Below are 22,795 nucleotides of genomic sequence, written 5' to 3' on the forward strand. Positions count from 1 at the left end.
TTGAAATGAATGAAGCGGAGAGAACGATAAACAAAACCACCAAAGGAAAAATGCCAAAAAAGAGCCGTACCAGCTGTTGGGCTAGTGTGGCCGCATATCGAAAGTGGTCGCCAGACCAATCGATATCAGAGGCAAAAGTGTATTCCAACGATAGTTCCTTGTGCTTCTTCCCGGTACCACTAACCATATGGTGTACTGATACCCTAATTTTTGGTACAAACTCCTTTGTCAAATCTTTAATGATTTTTTTGAAACACTTGATTAATTTTGAACGAAAGGGAATACGGTTCCAATTCCGTAACCTGTTGAGTATCCGTTTGTTATTAAATATGGCCCTCGTGCTCATCCTGGCAACAGGAACGACCATAAAGAAGCCGTCGAGAGATATCGGAAGAGTTTTCTGTTCTGTTTTGTAGCCGTACTTCCATGGAAGTCTTTCGCAGAGAAATATGGTAGATGGGCTAGAAGAGCATGGAATTATGACATATACTGTTGTGTCGATATTTTCTCCTCGAACCTTGAAAATTTAACGGTGGGGACACGCAAACTTCTCAACAGGCCGTACCAATATCCGCAGCTGGTCTCCAAGGTGAAGAGTCTCTAGTCGATATGATAATGTATGTAAGGGAAGTCGGCCAATTAGATCCGTAACTTCGGGATAAGGATTGGCTCTGAAGATTGAGATAGTCGGGCTTGATTGGGAAACAATAACATGGTTTATGTGCTCGTTCTGGGTAAACAGAGTTTCCATCATTTATGGTAGTTACTTGTTCCCGGATAGTTTAGTTACGTAGCCAATTGTGGAACTTTCTAAAATTTTTAAGAATACTAATTGGGTAAAACCAATTAGTTCTTATTATTTATAACGATTATCAATTAACAATAATTTCAGAACTGGCACGGACTTTTGGAATCCGACTGTCTAATTAAAACAAAGCATTGTGATGGCCCTAGCAGCTGTTGACACTATACTATATGGTTAGTGCCGGTACTGTAGTCACAGCAATGCTATTAAGAATAACCTTCCCTCCTGCTTTTTTGGGGATGTTTTAATAATATATTTAATGTATTTTTACGGTATATCGGTATATAATGGTATATATCATGAATTTTATCCTTCTCTTAAATTACATTTTTTAAAGTATATTCCAGAATATAGGATATCGAAACTCCCATACGCATGTTTTTGAACTGTTCCTTGAGGATTTTCTCTCTTCTCCATTGGATGATGTAGCTCTCTCGCAACATGGGGATTTATTCTATCCCTACTTACGTATTTTCCAGATGGCAGCATAATTAATATGGGCCAGCAACAGGCTGCTAAAAGTGCACTGTTCCCCAACATGGGCACGAATTGAGCAGAATTATGATCTCCTTGCGAAAAAAAATATCCTCAAATTGAGAAAATTTTTGGAAATCTCTGTCTCTTATCAATGCAACAACAAATTAATCTGTGTTGGTAAACCATCTCAACGAAATGTTCCTGATTATAGATGCCGAGAATGTATCTAGATCGGTATATGGTACATACATACATATATACATGGAAAGCATGTCAGTCTAAGACGAAGTCATTGTTAATGTTTAAGAACAGCTGGTTAATTGGAATATAAATATTAGTTATGGCAAATAGGGTACCCATTCTATACTATAATATCGGTTGGCCAGCAACAAATTGTCAAATGACGTAACATTTCATTCCCACCCACGTAACTTTTAACGCTTTTTTTTTGCTGACCTTTTTTGTTTTAGCCCTGTTTTGCAATCAATCTAATAAAGATAAGTCATACAAATCAGCCAATCTTGTGGAGAATGGAATGATGATTCGAGTAAAATTACAGTGTTTAAGCTGAGAGTCCTAACCAGCAGGTAATATTAAACAGAATATCAAAGTTGAGGAAATGGTTTAAGATTTACGGAATATCTTGAAAATGAAAGGGTATATTTCCGAGGTCTGGCGGTTTATTTGATCGATAGTTAGTTCCATCGTCGTATTTTAATTTTTAAACGATTTCATTTGTATGTTTTTTGATAATTTCTTGGTGATTTATTAAGGAAATACATTTTTCGTTTCCTTCCTCGTCTTCGTTCTCTTAGAAATAATATGTAATCAAGCACATTTCCCATTTCCAAATTTCTTAGCTTTATATACAGTGGCCCCATCGCATAATCGGACAAAAATTTCCTCTGTACGAATGTGCTCAAAAAGTATATAGAAATGCGTTAAACCAACCGTTTTTTTTCACTTTTTATACAACTTTATAGTATTACCTATCCAAATCATAAACAAAAGTCATACTTTTAAGTGAGAACCGTTAGTTTTAATCGAAAAACCAAAAAAGTCATGTTTTGAGACTCAACGCATAATCGGACAGGGAAAAAATGGCAAAGAAAAACCCGTTTATTTTCTAAAAATCTTTTCAAAGTCCCGGTTTTTCTTGTCGAATATATGTATGCCATGGATGCCTGGATATATACCAGACAAAACAAAAACATTTTGTATGCCAATTTAAAAAATTTAAGTCGAGAACTTGTACTGAGAAAATTAATTTGTCGAATAAGGTATTTTGATGCTATATCATCTAAAATTCCAATTTTTTTGTAGCATTCTTTCAATAATATGTATCTTTTAATAATAAACACTAATATTTCTAAGATTAAACATAAGGTACCTGGTCAATGCGGACTCATCGTCTGCGACCAACCAATTTCGATGTAGCGATTAAATACAAAAAAAACGAGAAGGGATGTGTGAGAAGCTTCTTACGCGTCACAACTTTTATACCCGGTACTCAGTACTCAAATTTTACATTTTTTCTTCATCTGTCATCTACATCTACAACACTTCTCACGAGTTCTGAGTGCCGGGTATAAAAGTTGTGACGCGTAAGAAGCGTCTCACACGTCCCTTCTCGTTAGTTTTTCTTGTATCTTCAAAATTGTAGCTTTGGAAGGTTTTCATTTTTGAAATACACTTGTAACAGTGTGAGTCTGTGTACTCACGTCTATGAAGTCTGGATGCAAAATTGTGCGTTACATACAACCGTTATTCGCACAAATACAATATACCCTATTTACTCTTCGAGTACCGGGTATAATTATATAGAATACACCCTGAACTTTGGTGGACATGGCATAGCCATCTTCTCAGAACATACATCTTCTCATACAGAAATCTTATCAACTACGATCTATTGGAAAAGCATAGAGATGATGTCTAAGTCTATTTTGAACCCTCCATCAAGACAAACACCTTTCCAAATGCTATTCAAAACATAGTTGAGAAATTGGACGGCAGGAGCAATGTGATTTTTGCTGGGGAAACACGCCAGAAACACGTTCTTTGGTGTCAGCTTTCGTCACCTTTAGACGTCACACCGACAGTCAAAGTGGCTCAGTTTTGGATTCGACCTTCTCAAACTGCAGCGCTAATGTCACCTGGAGCTGCAATTCTATTTTTGTTGGAGGCAGCCACCATCATCCTATTTCCATAGAAATTCCGGAGAGGCAAAGAGAAGCATAGGTTCATTCTTGCTAAGAATAGACTGCTTCAAAGGTTAACAGGTGCTACGCCTTTAGGAGACATTTAAAATATCACGTAAAGCTTTACAAACAACCTAAGGGCCTCCACCTACTCCTTGAGCAACAATAGATGCCCCAAGACTTGGTGGAACCCAGAATTGCAACTGTTGTACTCTAACTATATCGAAGCACAAATCCAGGCCCAAAGAGCTCCAAGTCTGACACACTACATAAAAGCGGTTAACCTGACATTAGAATGGAAGAAGGCAGTAAAAGTTGCGAAAAGAAACGCTTACGCCCGCAAGATCGATTTACTTGAGCAGAAGCCAAACTCAAGGAAAGCCTGGCTTTCTCTGGCCAGGTCTCTGTGTTGGCGAAAGTTCATACCTTTTCTGCTAGGCCAGCTTCACTCAACATCGAGTCCTTTAACTTAAGTGACCTGTCTGCTGTTCTCGATAGGGGCGGAAACAGATAGAATTACGTATGACATGATAAGAGCCCTCACTGACTAATCTTTTACAAGAATACAACAGGTTATTTACAGAATGTGGAGTCCCTGATCAATGGCGTACAATCAAAGTCATTCCCATCCCAAAGAGGGGTAAGGATCTCCATATCTATCAAGACTATCGACATGTCTCCCTTATCTCGGTATTGGCTAAAACTCTCAATCTTATGATCAAGAGTCGCCTCGATATGTTCTTAGGAAAACGTAACAGCATGCCCAAACGGTCGTATGCCTACGAAAAACTCAAAACAGCGTCTCCCCATGGCCTGTGAGCAGAAAAAGTGAAAATTCTTTGTAAATATAGTAGTAGACATTGATAATGCATATAACTGCGTTAATCTTCAAACTTTACAAATGCTAATGTATTTTGAACACATTCCCCCGCAATGTAAAGACTGTATTGTCAATATCTTTTCATCTAGGTTCCTAAAACTGGGTAACTTCAGTGGAAAGGTCAATGGTGGGTTGCCTCAAGGCTCTTGTCTCTCGCCTTCATCTTCTCTGTCAAGATCTAGGCCTTCACTTCAACCCCAACAAACGCCAGTTATGTTTTGGAGTAGGGGAAGACGTGATACCATCTCAGTTATATGCAATAATATTACATTCCCAATTATGGAATCAATTACCTTCTTTGGCAGGGTCATTAGTGCCAGCATGTCAGACAAATCGCACATTGCAAAAAGTCAGGGACAAATCAGACAAACGTGAGCTTCTGTTACATGCTGTAACTATCATAAAATCGGGTCTCAAACCCAAGATTTTGTCCAACTTCTTCAAATCCTTCTTCAGATCTCAGCAGGAACATGCCATTTCTAGTTTTTCGAATCTTAACATTAGCAACAGCAAGTCTCTTAACACTGCACAGACGGACTGCCATCGCCGTTGTGTGGGAGTGCGTCCAAAAACATCAACATATCTGATTTTTGGTCTGGCTGATATTTTACCTCCCGAACACAGAGTTAAAATTCTCACAGTCAGAGAACTACTGAAAGTAAAGTTTCTGAACCCGACTTTGTTTAATGAAGTTACTCGATCCAATGCAATGACTGCTTACTCAGCTGTGTACCAAGAATATAGTGATCTTTTCGACAATTATAATAAAACAATAAAACAACAGTCCCAAAGCCTTAATTTGTCTCTAAGTCTTTGACAGGAAAAAACCGATATCTCAAACGAAGAATGCAATGCGAATGCAATTCAAGCTAAGCTAAGCAAGATTGAACATTGTTTCCACTATTGCAACCATCGATGGAGACAAGACAGGCATAGGAATCCTAGATTACCCTAGCAACATTAGCTTTATGTTTAGGACTAAAAATAGTTCATCTGTTTTTGCAGAGCTTGTAGGTATGTTAACGGCAGTAAAGATAACTAATATAAAAAGATACATTAAAACTGTAATTCTCTGTGATAGCCAAGGCGCCTCAAAGTCTCTGAGGAGCAATGAATAAATGGACAATTCCTTCACGAGCAACTTTATTGTGCACTGGATACCCGGTCACAAGAACATTGCCATTAATGAAAAGACTGAAATATTAGCCAAATCAGCTACTAGTGTAGGCTAAGTATTTAATACCTCTAACATTCGATAAAGTAATCAGAAAAGTTAAAATAAAAGTTCAGACGGATTGGAACAATGAGTACAAGGAAATATCAAAATCCAAAGGAATTTATTTTGGTCCAATTTATAATGAAATTCCTATCAAACCATGACCTGGGCTCTCGACTGGAGTGCAAAAAGCATAAAGGTCATAAATAGACTGTTTATAAATCGAACCTATGATAACGTTTTTTTACACAAAATCAAAGCCATAAACACCGGCATTTGCGAAGTTTGCAACGTTCTCGACAATTCGGAACACGAAATCTTCTCCTGGCAGCAACATGATATTATCAGGAAAAAATATAATCGTTTAAAGACCCAAAGGAGTTAGTGCTTACACAAGAGCCTCTTTCTTCAAGAGAATTGGCCAAATTTATTAATGAGGCTAATATGGAGTTGTGAATCGAAACACACTGGATTAATTCAGGTCGGGTTAACTCGGTGCCAACGGAAGTCATCTTGAGGAGCAACCTTCAGTTGTTCCTACTTTCTGGGGCAGCCTTCTGTTGCCTTTGCACCAACCCCTACACTTAGACATCAAGACATTAAATGACATTTCACTACTATTTATATTGTTAAACTCTTACACACGACCACGCTTTTAACTAAGCATCATATTGTTTAAATTAAAAGAACATTTCCAATGCAACACCTTGAAGCCCTCATCAACAATCAACAACCATCGATAGCAACACTCATCAACAAATATCGACAGAAACACCGAACATTCCTTTTCAAGAAAATATCGACAGCCCCATCATCGAACTGAAGTACCTGGTCAATGCGGATTCATCGTCGTTCGTCGTGCGATCATCCAATTCGCTGCAGCGATTAAATACCAAAAAAGAAAACAAAACACAATGTCTTCTAGTACATATACATGTGTTGTGTATTTTAATTTTTAAACGATTTCTTTTGTATGTAATTTTGATAATTTCTTAGTGATTTATAAAGGAAATACATTTTTCGTTTCCTTCCTCGTCTCCGTTCTCTTAGAAATAAGATGTAATTAAATACATTCATATTTGTGTGAATGTGTCTGTATGTATTGTGCACTTGTGTTTTAAAACGATAATTAAAAGTCTTCAATAATAGCAAATTAAATATGCAAAACCACTAGACGGACAAACATTTCTCATTTCCAAATTTCTTATTGTTTGTCTTTATAGAGGGATGTTGTCCTGAACAGAGTGGTGAAAGTTGTGTGATCCTTGTCTGCATTGTTTAATCTGTCGTGCCGAAGGTTTTGTTTCTTATTTTTGTTGTATTCCTAAGATTGATATATGTGGGTGTCGGAGTGCTTAGGCAGTGGCCGACTCGGGGCCTGCGGTATCGGAGATACATTCAACGGATTCGGCGGTATCATTGGCGGCGTCGCCGTCGCATGTTGACTTGGAGTCCTCCTTCGAAAAGGATGCATCCTCGTAGGTGTCGTTAAAGCCGCGGTCAGGATCGGCTGGCTTCTTTCTAGCAGCATCGTCATTGGAGTCGTCTCCGTCCTGATCGTGGTTCAAGGCGCTGTGATTAGCTTTTGACGGACGTCCGCGCGGCTTGGGAGTTCCCTTATTCAACGATTTATTTGCTCCTGAAGGGCGTCCACGCTTCTTGACTACAGGTGGAGTTGCAACGGCTGCTGGTTTCTCAGGCTGCTCCTCCATGGAGTCCTCGTCCTCGTCGTCATCGTCTTCTTCCTCAACAGGCTTGTTGACTTTTGGGCGTCCGCGAGGACGACCAGTTGGCACATAGGCTGGCTTATTCGATGAAGGACGACCGCGCTTCTTGGGCGGAGTTCCATCGCCGGTCCATTCGGCTGCCGGGGCAGCTGGACGTTTATCCTTAATCGTTTTAGGCCTGCCCTGGCCACGTCCGGTGCGAACAATGTTGAGATTTACGGATCCAGACGGCGGACGGCCCACTGGGCGATGAATCTCATCATCATCGTCATCGTCGCTTTTCTCATCTAAGGTATATGGAAATTAAAATAAAGTGAAATCTCCCACCTTTTTGGCTTACCTTCGCTCTCACTGGGCTGGTGCTTTCTGGGGCGCCCCAGTTTGCGGCGCTTAGTCGAGGCGGTCTTTGTTTTGGCTGGGACCTCAGCATCTGAGTTGTTGAGGCGCGGGCGACCGCGTCCCTTGGGCGCGAGTTGGGGAGATGCCACAGTCTTTGCCACATTCTCAGTGGAATCGTCATCACCATCAGCTTCGCTCTCGCTTAGATTGACTGGCTTCTTGGCCGGTCTGCCGCGCTGGTCCTGGACCTTAGCACTCTTTGGTGGGCGGCCACGCTTCTTCGGAATCGTGGCTGCGGCGTCCACCACACTCTGACTTGCATTTAGCTGGCTAGTGGCGGCAGCAGGGTTCTTTGGAGGCCTGCCGCGCTTCTTCACCGAAACCGCGACCTCTTCCATGGCTGTTCTGCTGTTGCTATTGCTGTTCGTGTTTTCTTCGCTGAATGCGCGCGCTCTCTCGGCTCTGCAGTGGCGTCCCCCACAAATACACACACACACGCACGCAAATTTCGCTTATTTTCGATTGCGTCTTTCACTGTGCGTCTTCGCTTCGAATGGTTTAAGCAGGGGAAAAAAATCTGCAGTTAGTATTATCTTTGCACAAACAGTTTTTAATAAATTAGTTCGCTCAGATGCACTGCGTCGTCCACGGAATTTTCTAGATTTTCCTGCCCGCTTTATATCCTTACCTCGCAGATTTTTCTTTCGAGCACGCTTCACCAATGGTCCAATGGAGTCGGTTTTCGCTGTTTTCTATTTCCCACTGCCTTCGCTCCCTATCGATATGCAGGGGAGACTATCGCCTGTGCGAGGTTTCAGCGACTTGAGAAAATAATTGTGTTTTGGACCAAGCGCGGAATTCTTAAGGGTGTATTCACGCAGAATTTGAGTGGATGTCGCCTATAACAAACTGGAAAAGGCCTAAATGTAGGTTTTCGTTTGTAGATTTTGCACTTCAGTCTGCCGGCCGGTAATAAACGATAATAATGCAACCGATAACAATGCGCGACTGGTGTGCATAGAAACCAAAATGCAATAACGCGCGAACGTTTTGAACCACTTATTTAAATTGTAAAATTATTTGTAAATTGTTGAAGATAAAGTATGCTCAGAAAAAAACCATAATGATAATCCAAATTTAAACATGCCTTTTGACAATCAAACCTTTTTCAATGGCTTGCTATATGCAAAAGAATCCGAAATGAATCGACGAAAGCGAAGAGAATCAGTTGTCGTGACATTCGAAAATTGAATGAAGCACTACTTGGCTTTATTTGAACAAGCGATGTGTATTGTTTACTGTTTAAGTTGCAAAAGAAACCAATGGGTTGCACTTGGCTGGACCTATTTTATGTTGAAAGTAAGTTCATAGTCGTTTTCAAACATATTCTCTCTTTACCCGTCCCAAAAACAAATAAGCGTGTACCCAGGCAACGAAGCCATTGAGGAGAAGGCATTGGGGATACACACAGCTGTTTATTTAATTGTTAAACAAAAAATATACATATCTATATTTGCATGTACATATTATTATCATGAACTCATTCAAACATTTATTTATGTATTGTATCGTATATATTGCAAGTCGTTAATCAAAGAGATATATTCGTGTAAATATGTGTGTATATGTATGAATATAGTGTTTTCAACTGATGGCCTGCTCCATGGGCATGACAAGTTTGTGGTATATTTTTTTAATCTTATTTTAAGGAACTCTCTTGCACACACACAGTCACACACGCGCGCACACGCACATACATCCACATACATTAGAGCAGAACTTAGGATTATAAATTACAAAAAAAGGAGAAATTTACATTTACGCAAAAGATACAAAAAATACAAATTAATAGTATGACGGTACAGAAGGAGAAGGGGAGGCGAACTTGGACAGGATAGAACATATAAATACAAATTAATTACAGTATGCGACTTGTTGGGCAGGGGGGGCAAAGTAGAGTGCGGGGCGCAGAGTCCTTTCCATCTGATACTTACAGTTGATGTTTCACGTCTTCTAAATTTCCAATCAAATTTGCTTTTCTCGTTTCTTTATCATATAAAAAAAGTTTTCAACAAAAAACCAAAATTAAAACAATAAAGACATTGATGTAAAACTTTTTGCATGGAAGGGAGGGAAGGGGAGGGTCCTTGGGGTTGAGTTTGGGCCTGGGGTTGGATTTTTTTTGGCTGCTGCTAGGGGAGTGCTGCTCGCACCCAGCCGCTGCGTCTGCCTTAGCAGATAATCTTTTTTCGTTTGTTGTTGCCTTTTGAGTCTCATAAGTTTTGCAAGAATGATAATAATTTCGTTTCGTAGTTTTTATTCGATTCCAGGTTACGCAACGAGTGGCGCTCCTCGGGGAACAAATGCAGACTGTACGGCTTGTTGGCCTTATTCAGAGCACTGATCAGCCGGGAGGTGTGATGGAAGTGCACATTCTCGTCGATCAGCCCGTGGATCAGCAGCAGGCGATTTTCCCTGCAAGAGAGAATCGAATCGATGTGACGGTTAGGGAAGCCCTATCGCAGATTGGGGACAAGCAAGCACTCACTCTTCGGGGAAGGAGTTGATGTAGTTGAGAACCGATCCGGCCGCGTATCCAGCTTCGTTTTGGTGCGGCAGATCCATATAGCGTTCCGTGTAGCCCGTGTCGTAATACTTCCAATCGGTGACCGGCGCCCCGGCAATGGCAACCTTGAAGATTTGTGGAAATTGCACCAGACCCATCAGGCTGAGGTATCCGCCTAAAAATAAAAACACCAAACACAAACAAAGAAATCATTACGACTGTCGCCATTTAATTGAACAATGGATAAACAACGACTGACCGTAGGACCAGCCGTGGATGGCCACACGCTCCATGTCGATGTAGCCCAGCTGGTCGGCCAGGATGCGCAAGGCATCGACCTGATCGGGGAGCTCCACCTGTCCCATCCGGCCGCGTATGTGGCTCTCGAAGCGCTTGCCACGGTGCCGAGACCCGCGCGAGTCAATGCAGATCACGCAGTATCCCTGAGCGGCCAGCATGTGCATGCGGAGCTGATGCTTTCCCTGGCGGACAAAAGACACAGATGCACAGAGACACAGAATTACCAATGGATTAAAACGATAGCCAAAGCGATACCCAGCCGAACCCACCTTGAAGGTGTTGTTTACGGTCTGGACCTCAGGCCCACCGTAGACATTGAGCACCGTGGGGTACTTGACGCCCATCTCGAAGTTGTGCGGCTTATAGACCATGGCATAGACGATGTCACCCGACGGCAGCTGCGGCCGAAAGATTTGCGGGCAATACTGTGGCTCCGGCTTGCCGCCCTCGTGCAGGTATCCCATCAGCGAGATTTGTATGCCGTTGACGCCGCCGTTCTGGCAGGTCTGATTCACCCGCATCACCTTGCAGCTGGGCAGTCTCTGGATGTTGCAATACACCAGCAGCATCAGCGAGCATTCCTGCGGAGCACATGGCAGAACATTAGAACGAGATTGGAAGTGGATGACACCGAATCATGGGACGTACATCATCAAACTCCACGAGATACGAGTACCCCGGTTCAGTTAGCAGGCGTATGTGCTCGGGCCTCTGCAGGCTAACCACATACAGATGCTTCTCCAGGGGGGTGTCGCGCAGACCCACAAAGTAGACCAACTGATTGGGCTTGTCCACCCAGATGTTCCTCGCCAGCACCTCCCACTCACCGCTGGTCAGCGCCACCTTGTTGACGATGCGCGGCTGGAGGGCCGACTGCTCAACAAAGCTGGGCTGCTGCTGCTGGGGAGCAGACGGTGTGCCAGCATCGGACTGACCATTGGCATTGGTCAGCACCAGGCTGGATGTGACCAGATACAGATGCCGGAAGCCCGTCTCCTCTGAGGCCCACACGTAGGTGACACTAGTGTCGCTGACCTCAAGGATGTAGAGCATGTCGTGGACATTGATCCAGCTCTCCGATTGCTCCGTGTAGATCACCTGCAGCGGCGTGATGGTGCGACTGTAGAGGCTGCGCCAGCTGTGGTCCCCAATCGAGTCTGTGGGTGTGGACACCTGGCTGCTGTACGACTCGCAGAAGTTGTCCAGCGGTATGAGAAACAGGTCTAGTCGCTGCTGCTTCCTGTCCAGTCCCTGAACCCAAACGCTGCAAGTGAATATACAGTTGTCAATGGCAATCGGTAACCGGTAATCGGTAAATAATAATGCAAATCTACTCACTAGTTGGCGTCTGGTGTCCAGCCGACGCGAACAATGTACTCCAGCCAACTGAAGACGGCCAGGAGGGAGTAAGGCAGATCCTTGATGCAAATCTCGCTGATCTGCAGCGACTCGTTCAGGACGAACTGAACGAGCTTGAGCTTCGACTTGGCATTGGTGCTGCCAGTGCGTGGGAAACGATACTCGTCCACCCGGCCATGGACGGCCGTTGACGAGGGGAACGTGTACAGGGAGACTTCCGTTTCGTCCACCTCCTCGTAGACAATACGGTAGATGCCATCGTCAGAGTGCGGCTGCCACCAGAAGCCCTGATAGCGACTAAACTCCTCCTGCATTACATACGAAGGAACTCCGGCGCTTAGCGCATCGTCCGGGTAGGAGTGCCGGCCGCTGCTCGTGTACGTCAGCCGCTTCTCGTGCCCGCTCAGCGTGTGGGTGACAAACAGATCGCAGTCACTGATGTAGGCAATCATGTCAGAGTTCTGTGGACAAATCTGCGGATCCAAAGCGGTCCACTGCGGGCAGGTGCGTAGTTGTGTGGGAAACAGCAGGCCAGACTGATTGGAGGTGAAAGTTAGATTGGCAGCCTCATCTCAAGGTACTCTACTCACATTGTAGCCTGTGTCTAGACACTGATACAGATCGTTGAAGCATGGAAAGACGAGCTTGCCGGAGGGCTTGTGCAGCTCGTAGCAGGTGATGCCCCATGTGGATAGACGCTTGCGCTCCTGCAGCAGCTGAAACTCTCTGGCGTAGGGGCAGGAGCTGCCGCCACTTGTGCTGGTGCTTGTGCTGCTCACATGGGCGCTGGGTATGGGCTGTTGCAGAAGCGGATTCCACGATAATCTGCAACAGAATGAGCGACCGTATTGAGCTAGAGAACGGACCTGAAATTGGAGCATGGAATTCCTACTTGGGTCTATGCAGAGGGCCAAAGTGGAAGGACGACTGGCTGGGCCCTCCAGTTGGGGATCCTGCGGAGGTGGTGGAAATGCCGACGCCGGAGTCGCCATCCTGACGCTGTATCAGCAGCTGCTGCTCCTCCTGCTGCTGCATGTTGATGTCGGCAAATAGGAGGGTCGTCTCCCAGTTCTGGGGCGGCGAGCCGACGAAGTAGCAACGGGCTCGCCCATCCGATAGATGGCGGAACTGCACGTTGGTGGGCACCATCGAGGAGAGGGGTGAGAGCTTCTTGCGCATCTCCTGAACGATGATTTTGTTCTCTGCCCAGCTCTTGGATGGTGTGGGCGCTGCAATGTGTCCATCGTTGTCCACAGCATCGTCTTCATCCTCCTCGCAATCGTCGCAGTCCTCGTCATCATCTCCGCCCAGGCCATGTGGCGGCGTTCCGCTGGTGGGGGAGCTCAGATGATTGGTGATCACTGAGGCGGCAGCCACGACCACTTCGGTTGTGGTAGCGGTGGCAGCCGCAGCGGCCGCTTGTATCGGCGATGTTATGGAGTTGAGGGCACTGCCGATCGAGGAGTACAGGGCATTCGCTGTTGTCCCCAGTGATCCCATGCTGGTCAGGCTGGCTATGGAATGCGTCGATCCCGGAGTGCTGGACGCACTCTGGCTGCTCATCAGGCTCATCGAGCTGGTTCCCCCCGCCACACTAACGGCCGTAGAGACGCGGGACGTGAACCCGTCCAGGAGATTCACAAAGGAGGTGGCCGCGGCATTCGTTATGCTGTGGCTGCGGTGGTGTCCACTGTTGTTGTTGTTCCTGCCATGCGGCTGCTGCTGCTGCTGGTGGTGGTGTGACAACGCATCTGATTCAATGTACATGGTGCTTGTGCTGTTTGCGTTGGGTCCGCCGCCGAGATTCACATTCAACGGTGGACTAGGGGACGAGGCCAGACGATTGCGTTGCTGTTGCGCTGACTGGGCTCTACTCCCAGTGCTCTCCATCCTCACTGGCTCTGGTCGGGCTCTGTGCTGGGCTCCGGGTGCTCTCGCTCTCGCCCTCTAGTGCTGCAAATCCACAATCCAAAAATTGACCTAATTTATGCAGTTTTGCTCCAACCACGTACACACACAGCACAACACACCACAAGCAGAAAATGCAGGCGGCCCTCTTCTGATTTTTGAAATTCTCACTCACGCACGCACGCACACCCGCGCGCATACACGGGACACACGAACACAATAACACACACACACTCACAGACACCGAGTGCTGCTCACACGCTGGCTGGCTTGGCCTGCTGATGGTTTGTTGTTATTTCACTTAACATTCGGCACTGCAGCCGAATCTGGGCGCGATTCGAATCAGTTTGTCCACTATATTCTCTTAGCTGGATCGCATTGCTTTTGTTGTCCAGTCGTTGTCCGTCTGGTATTTTCCACACTCATGCTGGCTCGGCTTTTTCTTCTTCCTTTCTTTTCTGTCTTGTCTCTCTGCTCTGCTCTGCTCTTCGTCGACTGATGTATATTGTTGTTGTTTTTTTATATCTTCTCTTTTGCAAAAAGGAAAAAGTGAAAGTCGCGCACCGTGAGACGGTGACGTTTGCGGCAAGCTCAAGCGCTGGCGTCCAGCGTTCTGATTTGTTGCACCAAGTCAAATTTTGGCTATTTAAAGTAATTATATTTTGATTTTATTATTTTGCTGCCCAGGTAAATTAAAACAATGAATGAAAGATACGATGTTAAATCCCGAAGGGATTTGTTCAAATTCCAGTTTGGCCACACTTGGGTATCGCATCGATATGCTCGATGGTACCACGATAGTTTCACGGGAACCCAAAAACATATTTTGAATGCCATTTTAATGGTCCAATTGTAAATTTCATTCGTTTCGAATAGTAAAAGAATCAAACGTAAAGGTGTCCACTTCATTGGTGATACCAAAAATGCACTTGTCAATCCGACTCGTCGGACTACCAGTGTGTTCAAGCCAGAGACGCCTGCAGGGAGAATACTTTAGTACTGGTCTGTACTTTACCGCCATTTCCACATATATACATGGCCTCAAACGCTGTTTCATAGCCCTGTATTTGGCCCGTGACCGTGTTGTGTGGGGTGTTCATACACCAGCCACGCACGCCTAGCTTCTCGGCCCTCCGCATCGTGTACTGGAAATGAAAGAAAAGGAATCTATGACATTGTGATTGGAATAGGAAGCTTACCATTCGAAATGAAACACCTGCAAAACAACTGCACTTAGTTTTGAGTGTGATAGTTTTAGCTCCCCTTACCTTGCACAATCCCAAATATTTCGAATTTACAATCAAATATCTTTTGAATTTGCTCTAGGGCAGGTTTCGCCGGGTTCGGTTTCTCATGTGGCGTAGTTTGTATTTTCACATCGTTCGTCGGTATTGGCTCATCCTCCATTTTCTTTTTGCTCCTTTTCGGATTTGTTTGAGTTTCCTTTTCATTCATTTTCATGACTGTTTTGTAAAAAATTATTCTTTTCTGACGACTATTCGATAGGCCTACTGACCGATATGGCGGGTACCCGATCAAAAAGAGCTAGAGATGCGTCTCTTGTATCGTTTAATTTAATAAAAGTATTTTTGATGTTGTTGATGGCGGATCCCCACAAAATTCATTCTAGGGCCGCAGTCACCTAAAACATAGTCTCCACTTGATTTTTCGAAATTCAGAATACTTCATTTATATATTTCAAAAATTATATATTGTATATTTACGGTATATTTTGAAAATCAGAACGTATATTTCGATCTAATTTTCAGTGTCAGGCGGTATATCGACAAACATATCCTTGTTGCGGATTATGAGAACTAAATAATCTTTTAAAATTTGAGATTTCTTTCATTTGTTTCATTACTTTTTATACAAATTTTCGGTTAATTGTATTTTTAGTTCGAAAATTATTTTTCTGCCCGCAAAGTATCGATACAATTAATCGATGTTTGTTCTACTGCATGTACACCCTAATTGTAAATTAAAAAAAAAAGAAAATAAATAATACAATCTAATTCTAGTGTTCGTTCGGCAAACAACTTTCAGTAACCTTTTATAATATTCAACACAAAACTGAAGTATCTGGTCAATGCGGACTCATCTCTGCGACCAACCAATTTCGCTGTGCGATTAAATATCAAAGAAAAAATAAAGATAAAAACAATGCATACAGTTTACGCACTGCTGAAGAACAAATTGAGCGATGTGCATCCCCTGCACAACATCGATTTGGACCAGAATGTGGCATACCTGAAGACTATCATAACAAAGGAGCTGCAGCTGCAGTTCGATGCCAGCGAATTGGGTGAGTGACCGACCGTTCCTTTTTCACATATGCGCGTAGTGCGCATCGCCATTTCGTATGTGCTCAATCATCAACTACGCACTTGCAGAGATCTGCCATCATGGACAAGTGCTCGACGATGTGGAGACGCTGAGCAAGGCCATCAAACCGAATGCGGTAATACACTGCTTCCGAAAAACCAAGCGCTACACGCCGTATGTGCCGCCAGCGGCGACCGAGATCAACACGAAGCACATACAAGAGCTCTTCTCCCTGACCTCGCACCTGCAGGTGAGTGTCAGCTGTAGGTTCAACATTCTCCAGACGATCCTGGCCGAGTACCCGGAATTTCGTCGCAATCTGGGCGCACAGGCCCTCATTCGCGACTCTGTGCTGTTTAACATGCTGCATGAGCCGGAGGTAGTGCAGAATCTGGTGCGCGACTATCCCCTGATCTGCGATGCGGCCCCCTTCATCGTGGAAACCATACGCAAGGAGCTAGCCCGCAACAGCTCTGCCACCCAATGTAAGCAAAGCATTTCCCCATCTGCCCCTTTTCATACCAACCTCAATCTTAATCTCACTCTTCAATGTCCGTAGTTCAAGAGCAAGCGGCCTCGGAGTCTACCACCTCGTCGGAAGAGGAGAATTCCCTTGGAGCCGGAAGCAGCAGCAGCGGCAGCAGTGGTACGGTGGCCGCCGCCGCCAATCGCCGCGATGAGCTGGCCAATATCCGACAGATCAGCCGCCAACAGCTGGCCAATGCTCTGGCTAATGTAACCTCGTTCAATTCGCTGTCAAACATCGCTCAGCGGAACGCGGATGAAGCCCAGCAGGGTGACGAGAGACCACGCACCACCTCTGCGCCCATTGCCGGGAGCAGTAATAGCAGTTCTGCAGCAGGAGCTAGTGGCAGCAGCTCAATATCCTCGGAGCTGTTTCGCAATGAGCTGGCCAGAGCTTTTCAGTCTCTGGCCCAGCAGCCAGCGGAGAACATGGAAGTGGAACCGGCAGCAGGGGCAGCCGAGGCAGCAGCCGACGATGTAGATGACGACGACGATGCTGGTGGAGACGACAGCGATGTCCTGCCGCGATGCTATCGCCGCCATCGCTTCACCGAGCAGTTGCGCACCATGGCCGCCATGGGCTTCATCAATCACACACAGAACGTAAACTATCTCACCATGGCCGATGGAAACGTGGAGCATGCCATTAATCTCCTGATGCTCGGCATGAATTGAGTTCTATAAACGAATTCTGTGTATACTGTATGGACTTATATATATATTTACTCTGGTATTTCTGCTGGTGCTTCGATGATGTTAAAGAAATACATTTAGGCGTTTAGCATTAGCTTTCTTTGATTTGGTTTAACTTATCGCCCTCCCTCCCTCCCCCTTCCCACACATCTCTGTAGGCTGCTGCACACCCTCTCTCTCTCTCTCTCTCACCTTATACAATGAACATCTCATGAGAACTTGCAATCATTTAACTAAAAACACAAACATATTTAACAGAGCCTGGCGCCTATCGGGTTGCGGTTGTCTTGGAATAGGGAGGACAGGATGGCTTTCGGTAAGTGGCGTTCGAGCTTGCAATTTGTTTACTAGTTGATTAAATAGTCCAGCGCCTTGTCCTTGTTGTTGTCGAACTTGATAAGCGCCGCCGAGATTTTCGTTTCATCGAAGCCGAGATCCATTAGCTCGCCCAGGGGAATGAGGTGTTCGATTATCTGCAAACGTGTGAAGTGATGGTGAAGGGGATTAGCTTTAAGGAGCAGGATTATACAACTGATGATCGTCCGCACCTTCTTGTCGTCGATGCCACAGAGACTGACAACCTTGGCCACACGCTCCAGGGGAAATCCCATGCCGCTAATGCGCTTCACCAGCTTCTGTGCCGGCCCAGCCAGCTCTCCGAAGGCATTCTGCTCCATTCGCTGAGGCACACTTAATGGCAGATGTGGCTTCTGATGCGGCTGCTGCTGATCCTCATTGTGACTGTGTAGGCGGGTTCGGCGCTTCTCTGCCTGCTGCAGCTCTGTTTTTAGCTCCCGCAGGATGTCGGGAACACTCTTGGACTTGGTGGCCGCCTCTGCCTCTGCCTGGCTCAAAGCCACGACAGATGGCGACGGCATCACATGTTTAGGGGTGCCAAAGCCATTAGCATAATAGTTATTCTGATTGTTGTAGACCTGATGCTGCTGCTGCTGCTGCGGTTGCTGTTGGTGATAGCTATAGGAATTGCTGTAGCCTTGCATATGATAGACCTGCAATGGAAATACAAAATTCTTGGTACCGTGCACCACACGGCAAAGGTAGCTTTTGGTACCTGGAAGTGCTCCTGTTCCTGTTGTTGCTGTGGATGGGACTGGATTTGCTGCTGCTGGGAAACTCCATAGAGAGGAGTCTGATAGGGGACGTGATTACAGTTTGCGCCTGGTCACGACCATTGGCTGGAATGTTGCTATCTTCATGCTTGTGGGCATATTCATCATCACAGTGAACATGGAAATTGACGCTGTCGAGAGTCGCTTTGGTTTCCGCCAACGTCGTTACAGTCAGCTCCGCAGACGTTCGCATCGTTTTCGGCTCCTGAGTTTGATCCTGCTCCTCCTTCTGCAGATCCTGCTCCCCCTTCTCAACCTGTTCCACTTGCAGCTGAAGCTGGCGTTGCTCATTCTGTTCTTGCAGCTTGGTCTGATGCAGCACCTGAGCGAGCACATCCAAATCGTTGATGGTCTTCAACTCAATATTATCAAAGGGCGTCGAGTTCATGTTGTACTCGAAGTCGGCATAGTTTAGCGAATTGTTGCGCTTGTGCAAAGTCTGGGCGATGGCCACTGGTGCCGTGCTCAGGATCGTCGGCTGCAAAATGTTGTGGAAATTGCACAAGATTATTGACTTTGATTCGTGGGAGTGGGAGTCGTTGCCGGGTGACTCATATGGTTGCGGCACTGGTGGATGTCGCTGATGCGTCGGTTGTTGTTCGTTATCTTCCAACACCTCAACCTTCTCCTCGTCATCGGAGGATGACAAGTCATCGGCGCTGGGGTAGTCGACAGCTCCCAGCATTTCCTTCTGCTTGGCCTCCACCGCACGCTGGCGCGCCACCTTGCGTCCATCCTGACGCTTCTCACGCTCCTGCCTCTGCTGCTGACGCAGCTGTTGCCAACGGTGCGCCTTGCCCAGGACGGCGCGCTCCAGTTGGAAGTCATATTGGTAGTCAGGCTGATCTTCGTAGTAGTTTTCTTTGTATAGTCCCAGTCGGTTCACAGTCGATTGTGGCAGCTGGTAGACGGGTGGCGGAGGTTTATAGCGTTCAACTATCTTCACCGGGACATCATCCATGTTATGTTAACGCATTTACAGCGAATTTTGTTAATTAAATGAGCCCCAACTTCCCTTCTACGCGTTTTTTTTCTCTTTTCTTTTGTTGTTGCCAGTGTGACCGCGGATTTATTGATAAAATGTACCGTGTGACCCAAAAATATACCGAAATATACCCTTTCATTTTGAAAATATGCTGTAAATATAGCCAAATAATATTACTCATTATATTTCGGTGTTCGTTCGGCAATCGGCAAACTCTTTTTTGAGTTCAAAATATTCAGTAACTTTTTATAATATTCAACACAAAACTGAAGTATCTGGTCAATGCGGACTCATCTCTGCGACCAACCAATTTCGCTGTAGCGATTAAATATAAAAAAATAATTTAATTTTAGTTTGGAATTCCAAATAGAGCAATGTACGCGCGATGGATGTCGAGAACCTCGCAAACCTAAACCCCAATCAACTTTTAGCAGAAATCACATCGCTGCTGGAAGCCACCTTAGACCCAAGCGAGTCCAATGCCCTGGTGCTCAACCATGAGCTACAGCGACGACTGCACCAAGTGCGGGCTAAGGTTCTGGCACTGTTGAATTCTGTGCGGGTTCGATATGCACGGAACGAGGAGATTCTAATACGCCGCCTAAAGCCTCGAACTCACTCTCTTAGCAGGCCTACTAAGGGAAGCACTGAAACCTATGGAATATGTGGAGCGATCCGCCGTGGAGCCACCTTCCACTTCAAGGGAAATTTGTATTTCCGCGATATTGATGGCCGCAGCTGTCCGAATAATGGGGACTACGATGCGCGTAGTCACACGGAGATGTTTCCTGCGGACTTTGATATGCGCTCCAAACATGTGTGGACAGTTCTGGACAAGAAGAACCTGATAATGGGCATTAAGCAACAGGTGAGTCTTTGCCCGAACGAGCCCCATCTTTAAGTAACTTTCACAGACTAATTGATATCCCTACTGACAGCTGCTGGACCATGAGGCCTGTAAAAAGGCCACAAACAAAAACGCTCTGAAGCGAAGGCCCATCGAGCGGCATGTTCGCTCGCTGGCCAGTCTGCTGGTCAACGCCGACAGCAGCTTTAGCATCGACTGGAACCAGATCAGTACTCTGGACCTGGAGTTCCGTCATTCCAACTACAGCTGTGAGGCAATGTGGCGGGTTTATCTACATCCGAAGCTGAGCCGTGAGGACTGGAGTGCGTCGGAGGACGCAGCTCTGGTGGCGGCGGCCAAAGCGAATCTCATGCAGAACTGGGAGAAGGTAGCTTCGGCGTTGGGTCGACGATCGGACTACCAGTGTTTCGTGCGTGTTCAGATGGCGTTCCGTCAGCACCTAGAGCCATCCTCTAGTGTACGATGGACCGAGAAGGACAGCGAGACACTAAAGCGTCTCGTCGAAAAGAATACTGTTAATGGCCAGGTCAATTGGCAGCTGGTGTCGGAACACTTCCCTGGCAGGTCCAAGTCCACTCTGATCGGACGCTATACGTATGCCCTGCATCCAAGCATCAGCCATGGTCAGTACCACGCAATGCACTTGCTTCCCCCAATGTTTCTCCAATTATCTTGGACATATTTTAATTGCAGCACCCTTCAGCACCACCGAGGACATTATGCTGTTTGCCGCCGTGGAGGAGTACAATGGTAAGTTCCCCAGCTTTCCACGCACACTGTTTCCCAACCGTTCGCTGGCGCAACTCCGTACCCGATACCACAATGTCCTCGCCCAACGCACCAAGACCGACCCGTGGTCGGTGGTGGACGACACCAAACTGATGAATTTTGTCACGGAGCACGGCGATGCCCAGTGGGTGAACTGTGCGGCGCATCTTGGGAATCACACGCGGACCAGTTGCAGGACGCGCTTTTTGGTAATAAAACGCTTCCTAGAGCAGAATCCCTCGGCAACGGTCAGGGACTGTCCTCGGCGAAAGTGTTTTAAAAATAACATCGTCACGGCTGAAAATTGGGCGGAGTGTCTGGAAGTGTGGCAGAAGGATCCGGAGTCCATCGATCCATCGAAGCCCCAAACTCGTCCACCGAGACCAGCAGCGAGAAGGATATCCAACAGAAAGGGCGAGGCCAGCGAAAGCAACGGCCATGTGGCATACCCAAAAGAAATAGATCTGCAGTTCTATGAGTACTTCAAGTATAGCTACGATCTCCAACTGAAGTCATCACCGTCGTCGAAGCTCTTTTCGATGCCCAGCGATGGCTCGAATCTGGCCTACGTGGTCAAGGCCTTAAACTATCAACCACCAGCGGCAAAGAGCTTGAAGTCCATTCAGAGCGCTTCAATGCCCCTGCAATTGAGTATGTTTTACAACCAAATGCTGAAGACTTTGCCAAAGAAAAGGGACAAGCAGGCATCCCATGGCGAGCTACTCCTGCCGCCCAACTGGTCAACAATGATGGGATTCCGGGCTATTTGCATTGTATCGGGCGACAGTCGAAAGATCCCATCCGACGAGCCGCCATCCTATGATGAGTCCTCGCAGCACATCCAGCAGTTCCGGCAACGTTTGCGAGCCCTCTTTTATCGCACCACATTGCTGAGCCGACTTGAAACACAGCTCTTCGATGACTTGCCCTCCCGCCTGGTGGCCTTGCCACGACCTCTGGCAATCTACATAGAATCCGGGGCAAGGCCGACGCAGGAGGAACCTGCAGCCCCGCAAGTGTCCCATGTCAACCGAGGGGTTGAGCCAAACCGCAAGAGACCCAAATTGGAGCCACTAAGCGAGGATGAGTTAATGAGCTTCAAGGAGGAGGAGGAGTTCCTGTCTTTATAAGCATGTTGATTACTTTCGCATCGTACAATAGCCATTGTTTACGCCAAATTAGCGCAAAGGGCTTATGGCCGGGAGCAACTAGAATTTGTATGAGTAAAATGAATTTTTAGCATTAAGATATTGAATTGTATCGAAAATACGTACAGTGCATTGAAGATTGTTGCTATAGAACATATACATATGTAATGTGTGAATATCGAAATTGAAAGAACAAGATTATTAAATTGATCGAATTCCGACTCGGTCGAACCAGCAGCACTTGGCTTTTACTTCGAGATTTTGAAGATTTGTTACAATTTTAAAAACTTGCATCGCATTATTCCCAAAAATAATAAGGACAAATGCACTATTTCAGGCTGAGTGTCATGCATTTTCTGTAGCAGACTAAGTGATCCTAATAAAGCACAAGAAATCGTTGCATTAGCGGCTGGAACTGATGCCAGTTTGTGTTGATGTTAAAGTCCGTGTTCAGCTTGCGTTGCCATCTGGGATCCAATGCTAATTGACTGCTGCTGACTAATTACTGAGTATTACATTCGATGGACACGAACTAAGACCATTCGTAACCTTACAACGTATAACGATTGCAAGTC

General features: G+C 45.8%; 6 protein-coding genes across 7 annotated transcripts; 2 read left to right on the forward strand and 4 right to left on the reverse strand.

Annotated features, from left to right (window-relative positions):
- Nucleotides 1–6,510: 6,510 nt before the first annotated feature.
- LOC117897827 (chromosomal protein D1) lies at nt 6,511–8,434 on the reverse strand. Of its 2 annotated transcripts, none has more exons than XM_034806891.1 (3): nt 8,334–8,434; nt 7,647–8,187; nt 6,511–7,593 (listed from the first exon to the last, which is right to left on the reverse strand). In XM_034806891.1, exons 2-3 carry the CDS (start codon nt 8,041–8,043, stop codon nt 6,935–6,937), a joined length of 1,056 nt encoding a protein of 351 aa, XP_034662782.1. In that variant the 5' UTR covers nt 8,044–8,187; nt 8,334–8,434; the 3' UTR covers nt 6,511–6,934. The 2 variants fall into 2 exon arrangements, with proteins under 2 accessions (XP_034662782.1, XP_034662781.1); XM_034806890.1 differs by having other exon boundaries at nt 7,647–8,192; nt 8,334–8,431.
- A 740-nt stretch (nt 8,435–9,174) lies between these two features.
- On the reverse strand, nt 9,175–14,422 carry LOC117897830 (dipeptidyl peptidase 9). Its single transcript, XM_034806892.1, has 8 exons — nt 12,763–14,422; nt 12,461–12,695; nt 11,850–12,406; nt 11,160–11,775; nt 10,781–11,092; nt 10,471–10,693; nt 10,194–10,386; nt 9,175–10,120 (listed from the first exon to the last, which is right to left on the reverse strand). The coding sequence occupies exons 1-8, from the start codon at nt 13,758–13,760 to the stop codon at nt 9,919–9,921; spliced, it is 3,336 nt and encodes a 1,111-aa protein (XP_034662783.1). The 5' UTR covers nt 13,761–14,422; the 3' UTR covers nt 9,175–9,918.
- Nucleotides 14,423–14,538: 116 nt separating this feature from the next.
- On the reverse strand, nt 14,539–15,236 carry LOC117897831 (acylphosphatase-2). The gene is made up of 4 exons (XM_034806893.1): nt 15,047–15,236; nt 14,978–14,994; nt 14,814–14,923; nt 14,539–14,755 (listed from the first exon to the last, which is right to left on the reverse strand). The coding sequence occupies exons 1-4, from the start codon at nt 15,231–15,233 to the stop codon at nt 14,638–14,640; spliced, it is 432 nt and encodes a 143-aa protein (XP_034662784.1). The 5' UTR covers nt 15,234–15,236; the 3' UTR covers nt 14,539–14,637.
- A 635-nt stretch (nt 15,237–15,871) lies between these two features.
- LOC117897144 lies at nt 15,872–17,415 on the forward strand. The gene is made up of 3 exons (XM_034805813.1): nt 15,872–16,083; nt 16,172–16,588; nt 16,663–17,415. Exons 1-3 carry the CDS (start codon nt 15,942–15,944, stop codon nt 17,301–17,303), a joined length of 1,200 nt encoding a protein of 399 aa, XP_034661704.1. The 5' UTR covers nt 15,872–15,941; the 3' UTR covers nt 17,304–17,415.
- On the reverse strand, nt 17,327–19,509 carry LOC117897143 (putative cyclin-dependent serine/threonine-protein kinase DDB_G0272797/DDB_G0274007). The gene is given in 4 exon segments (XM_034805812.1): nt 17,327–17,794; nt 17,870–18,331; nt 18,394–18,477; nt 18,480–19,509. Coding segments are annotated over 4 exon segments (1,605 nt in total). The 5' UTR covers nt 19,413–19,509; the 3' UTR covers nt 17,327–17,668.
- A 175-nt stretch (nt 19,510–19,684) lies between these two features.
- LOC117897754 lies at nt 19,685–22,457 on the forward strand. Its single transcript, XM_034806795.1, has 3 exons — nt 19,685–20,304; nt 20,375–20,927; nt 20,998–22,457. The coding sequence occupies exons 1-3, from the start codon at nt 19,822–19,824 to the stop codon at nt 22,200–22,202; spliced, it is 2,241 nt and encodes a 746-aa protein (XP_034662686.1). The 5' UTR covers nt 19,685–19,821; the 3' UTR covers nt 22,203–22,457.
- Nucleotides 22,458–22,795: the final 338 nt, after the last annotated feature.

The sequence above is a fragment of the Drosophila subobscura genome, chromosome O (genome assembly GCF_008121235.1).
Source record: "Drosophila subobscura isolate 14011-0131.10 chromosome O, UCBerk_Dsub_1.0, whole genome shotgun sequence".
Lineage (NCBI taxonomy): Eukaryota > Metazoa > Arthropoda > Insecta > Diptera > Drosophilidae > Drosophila > Drosophila subobscura.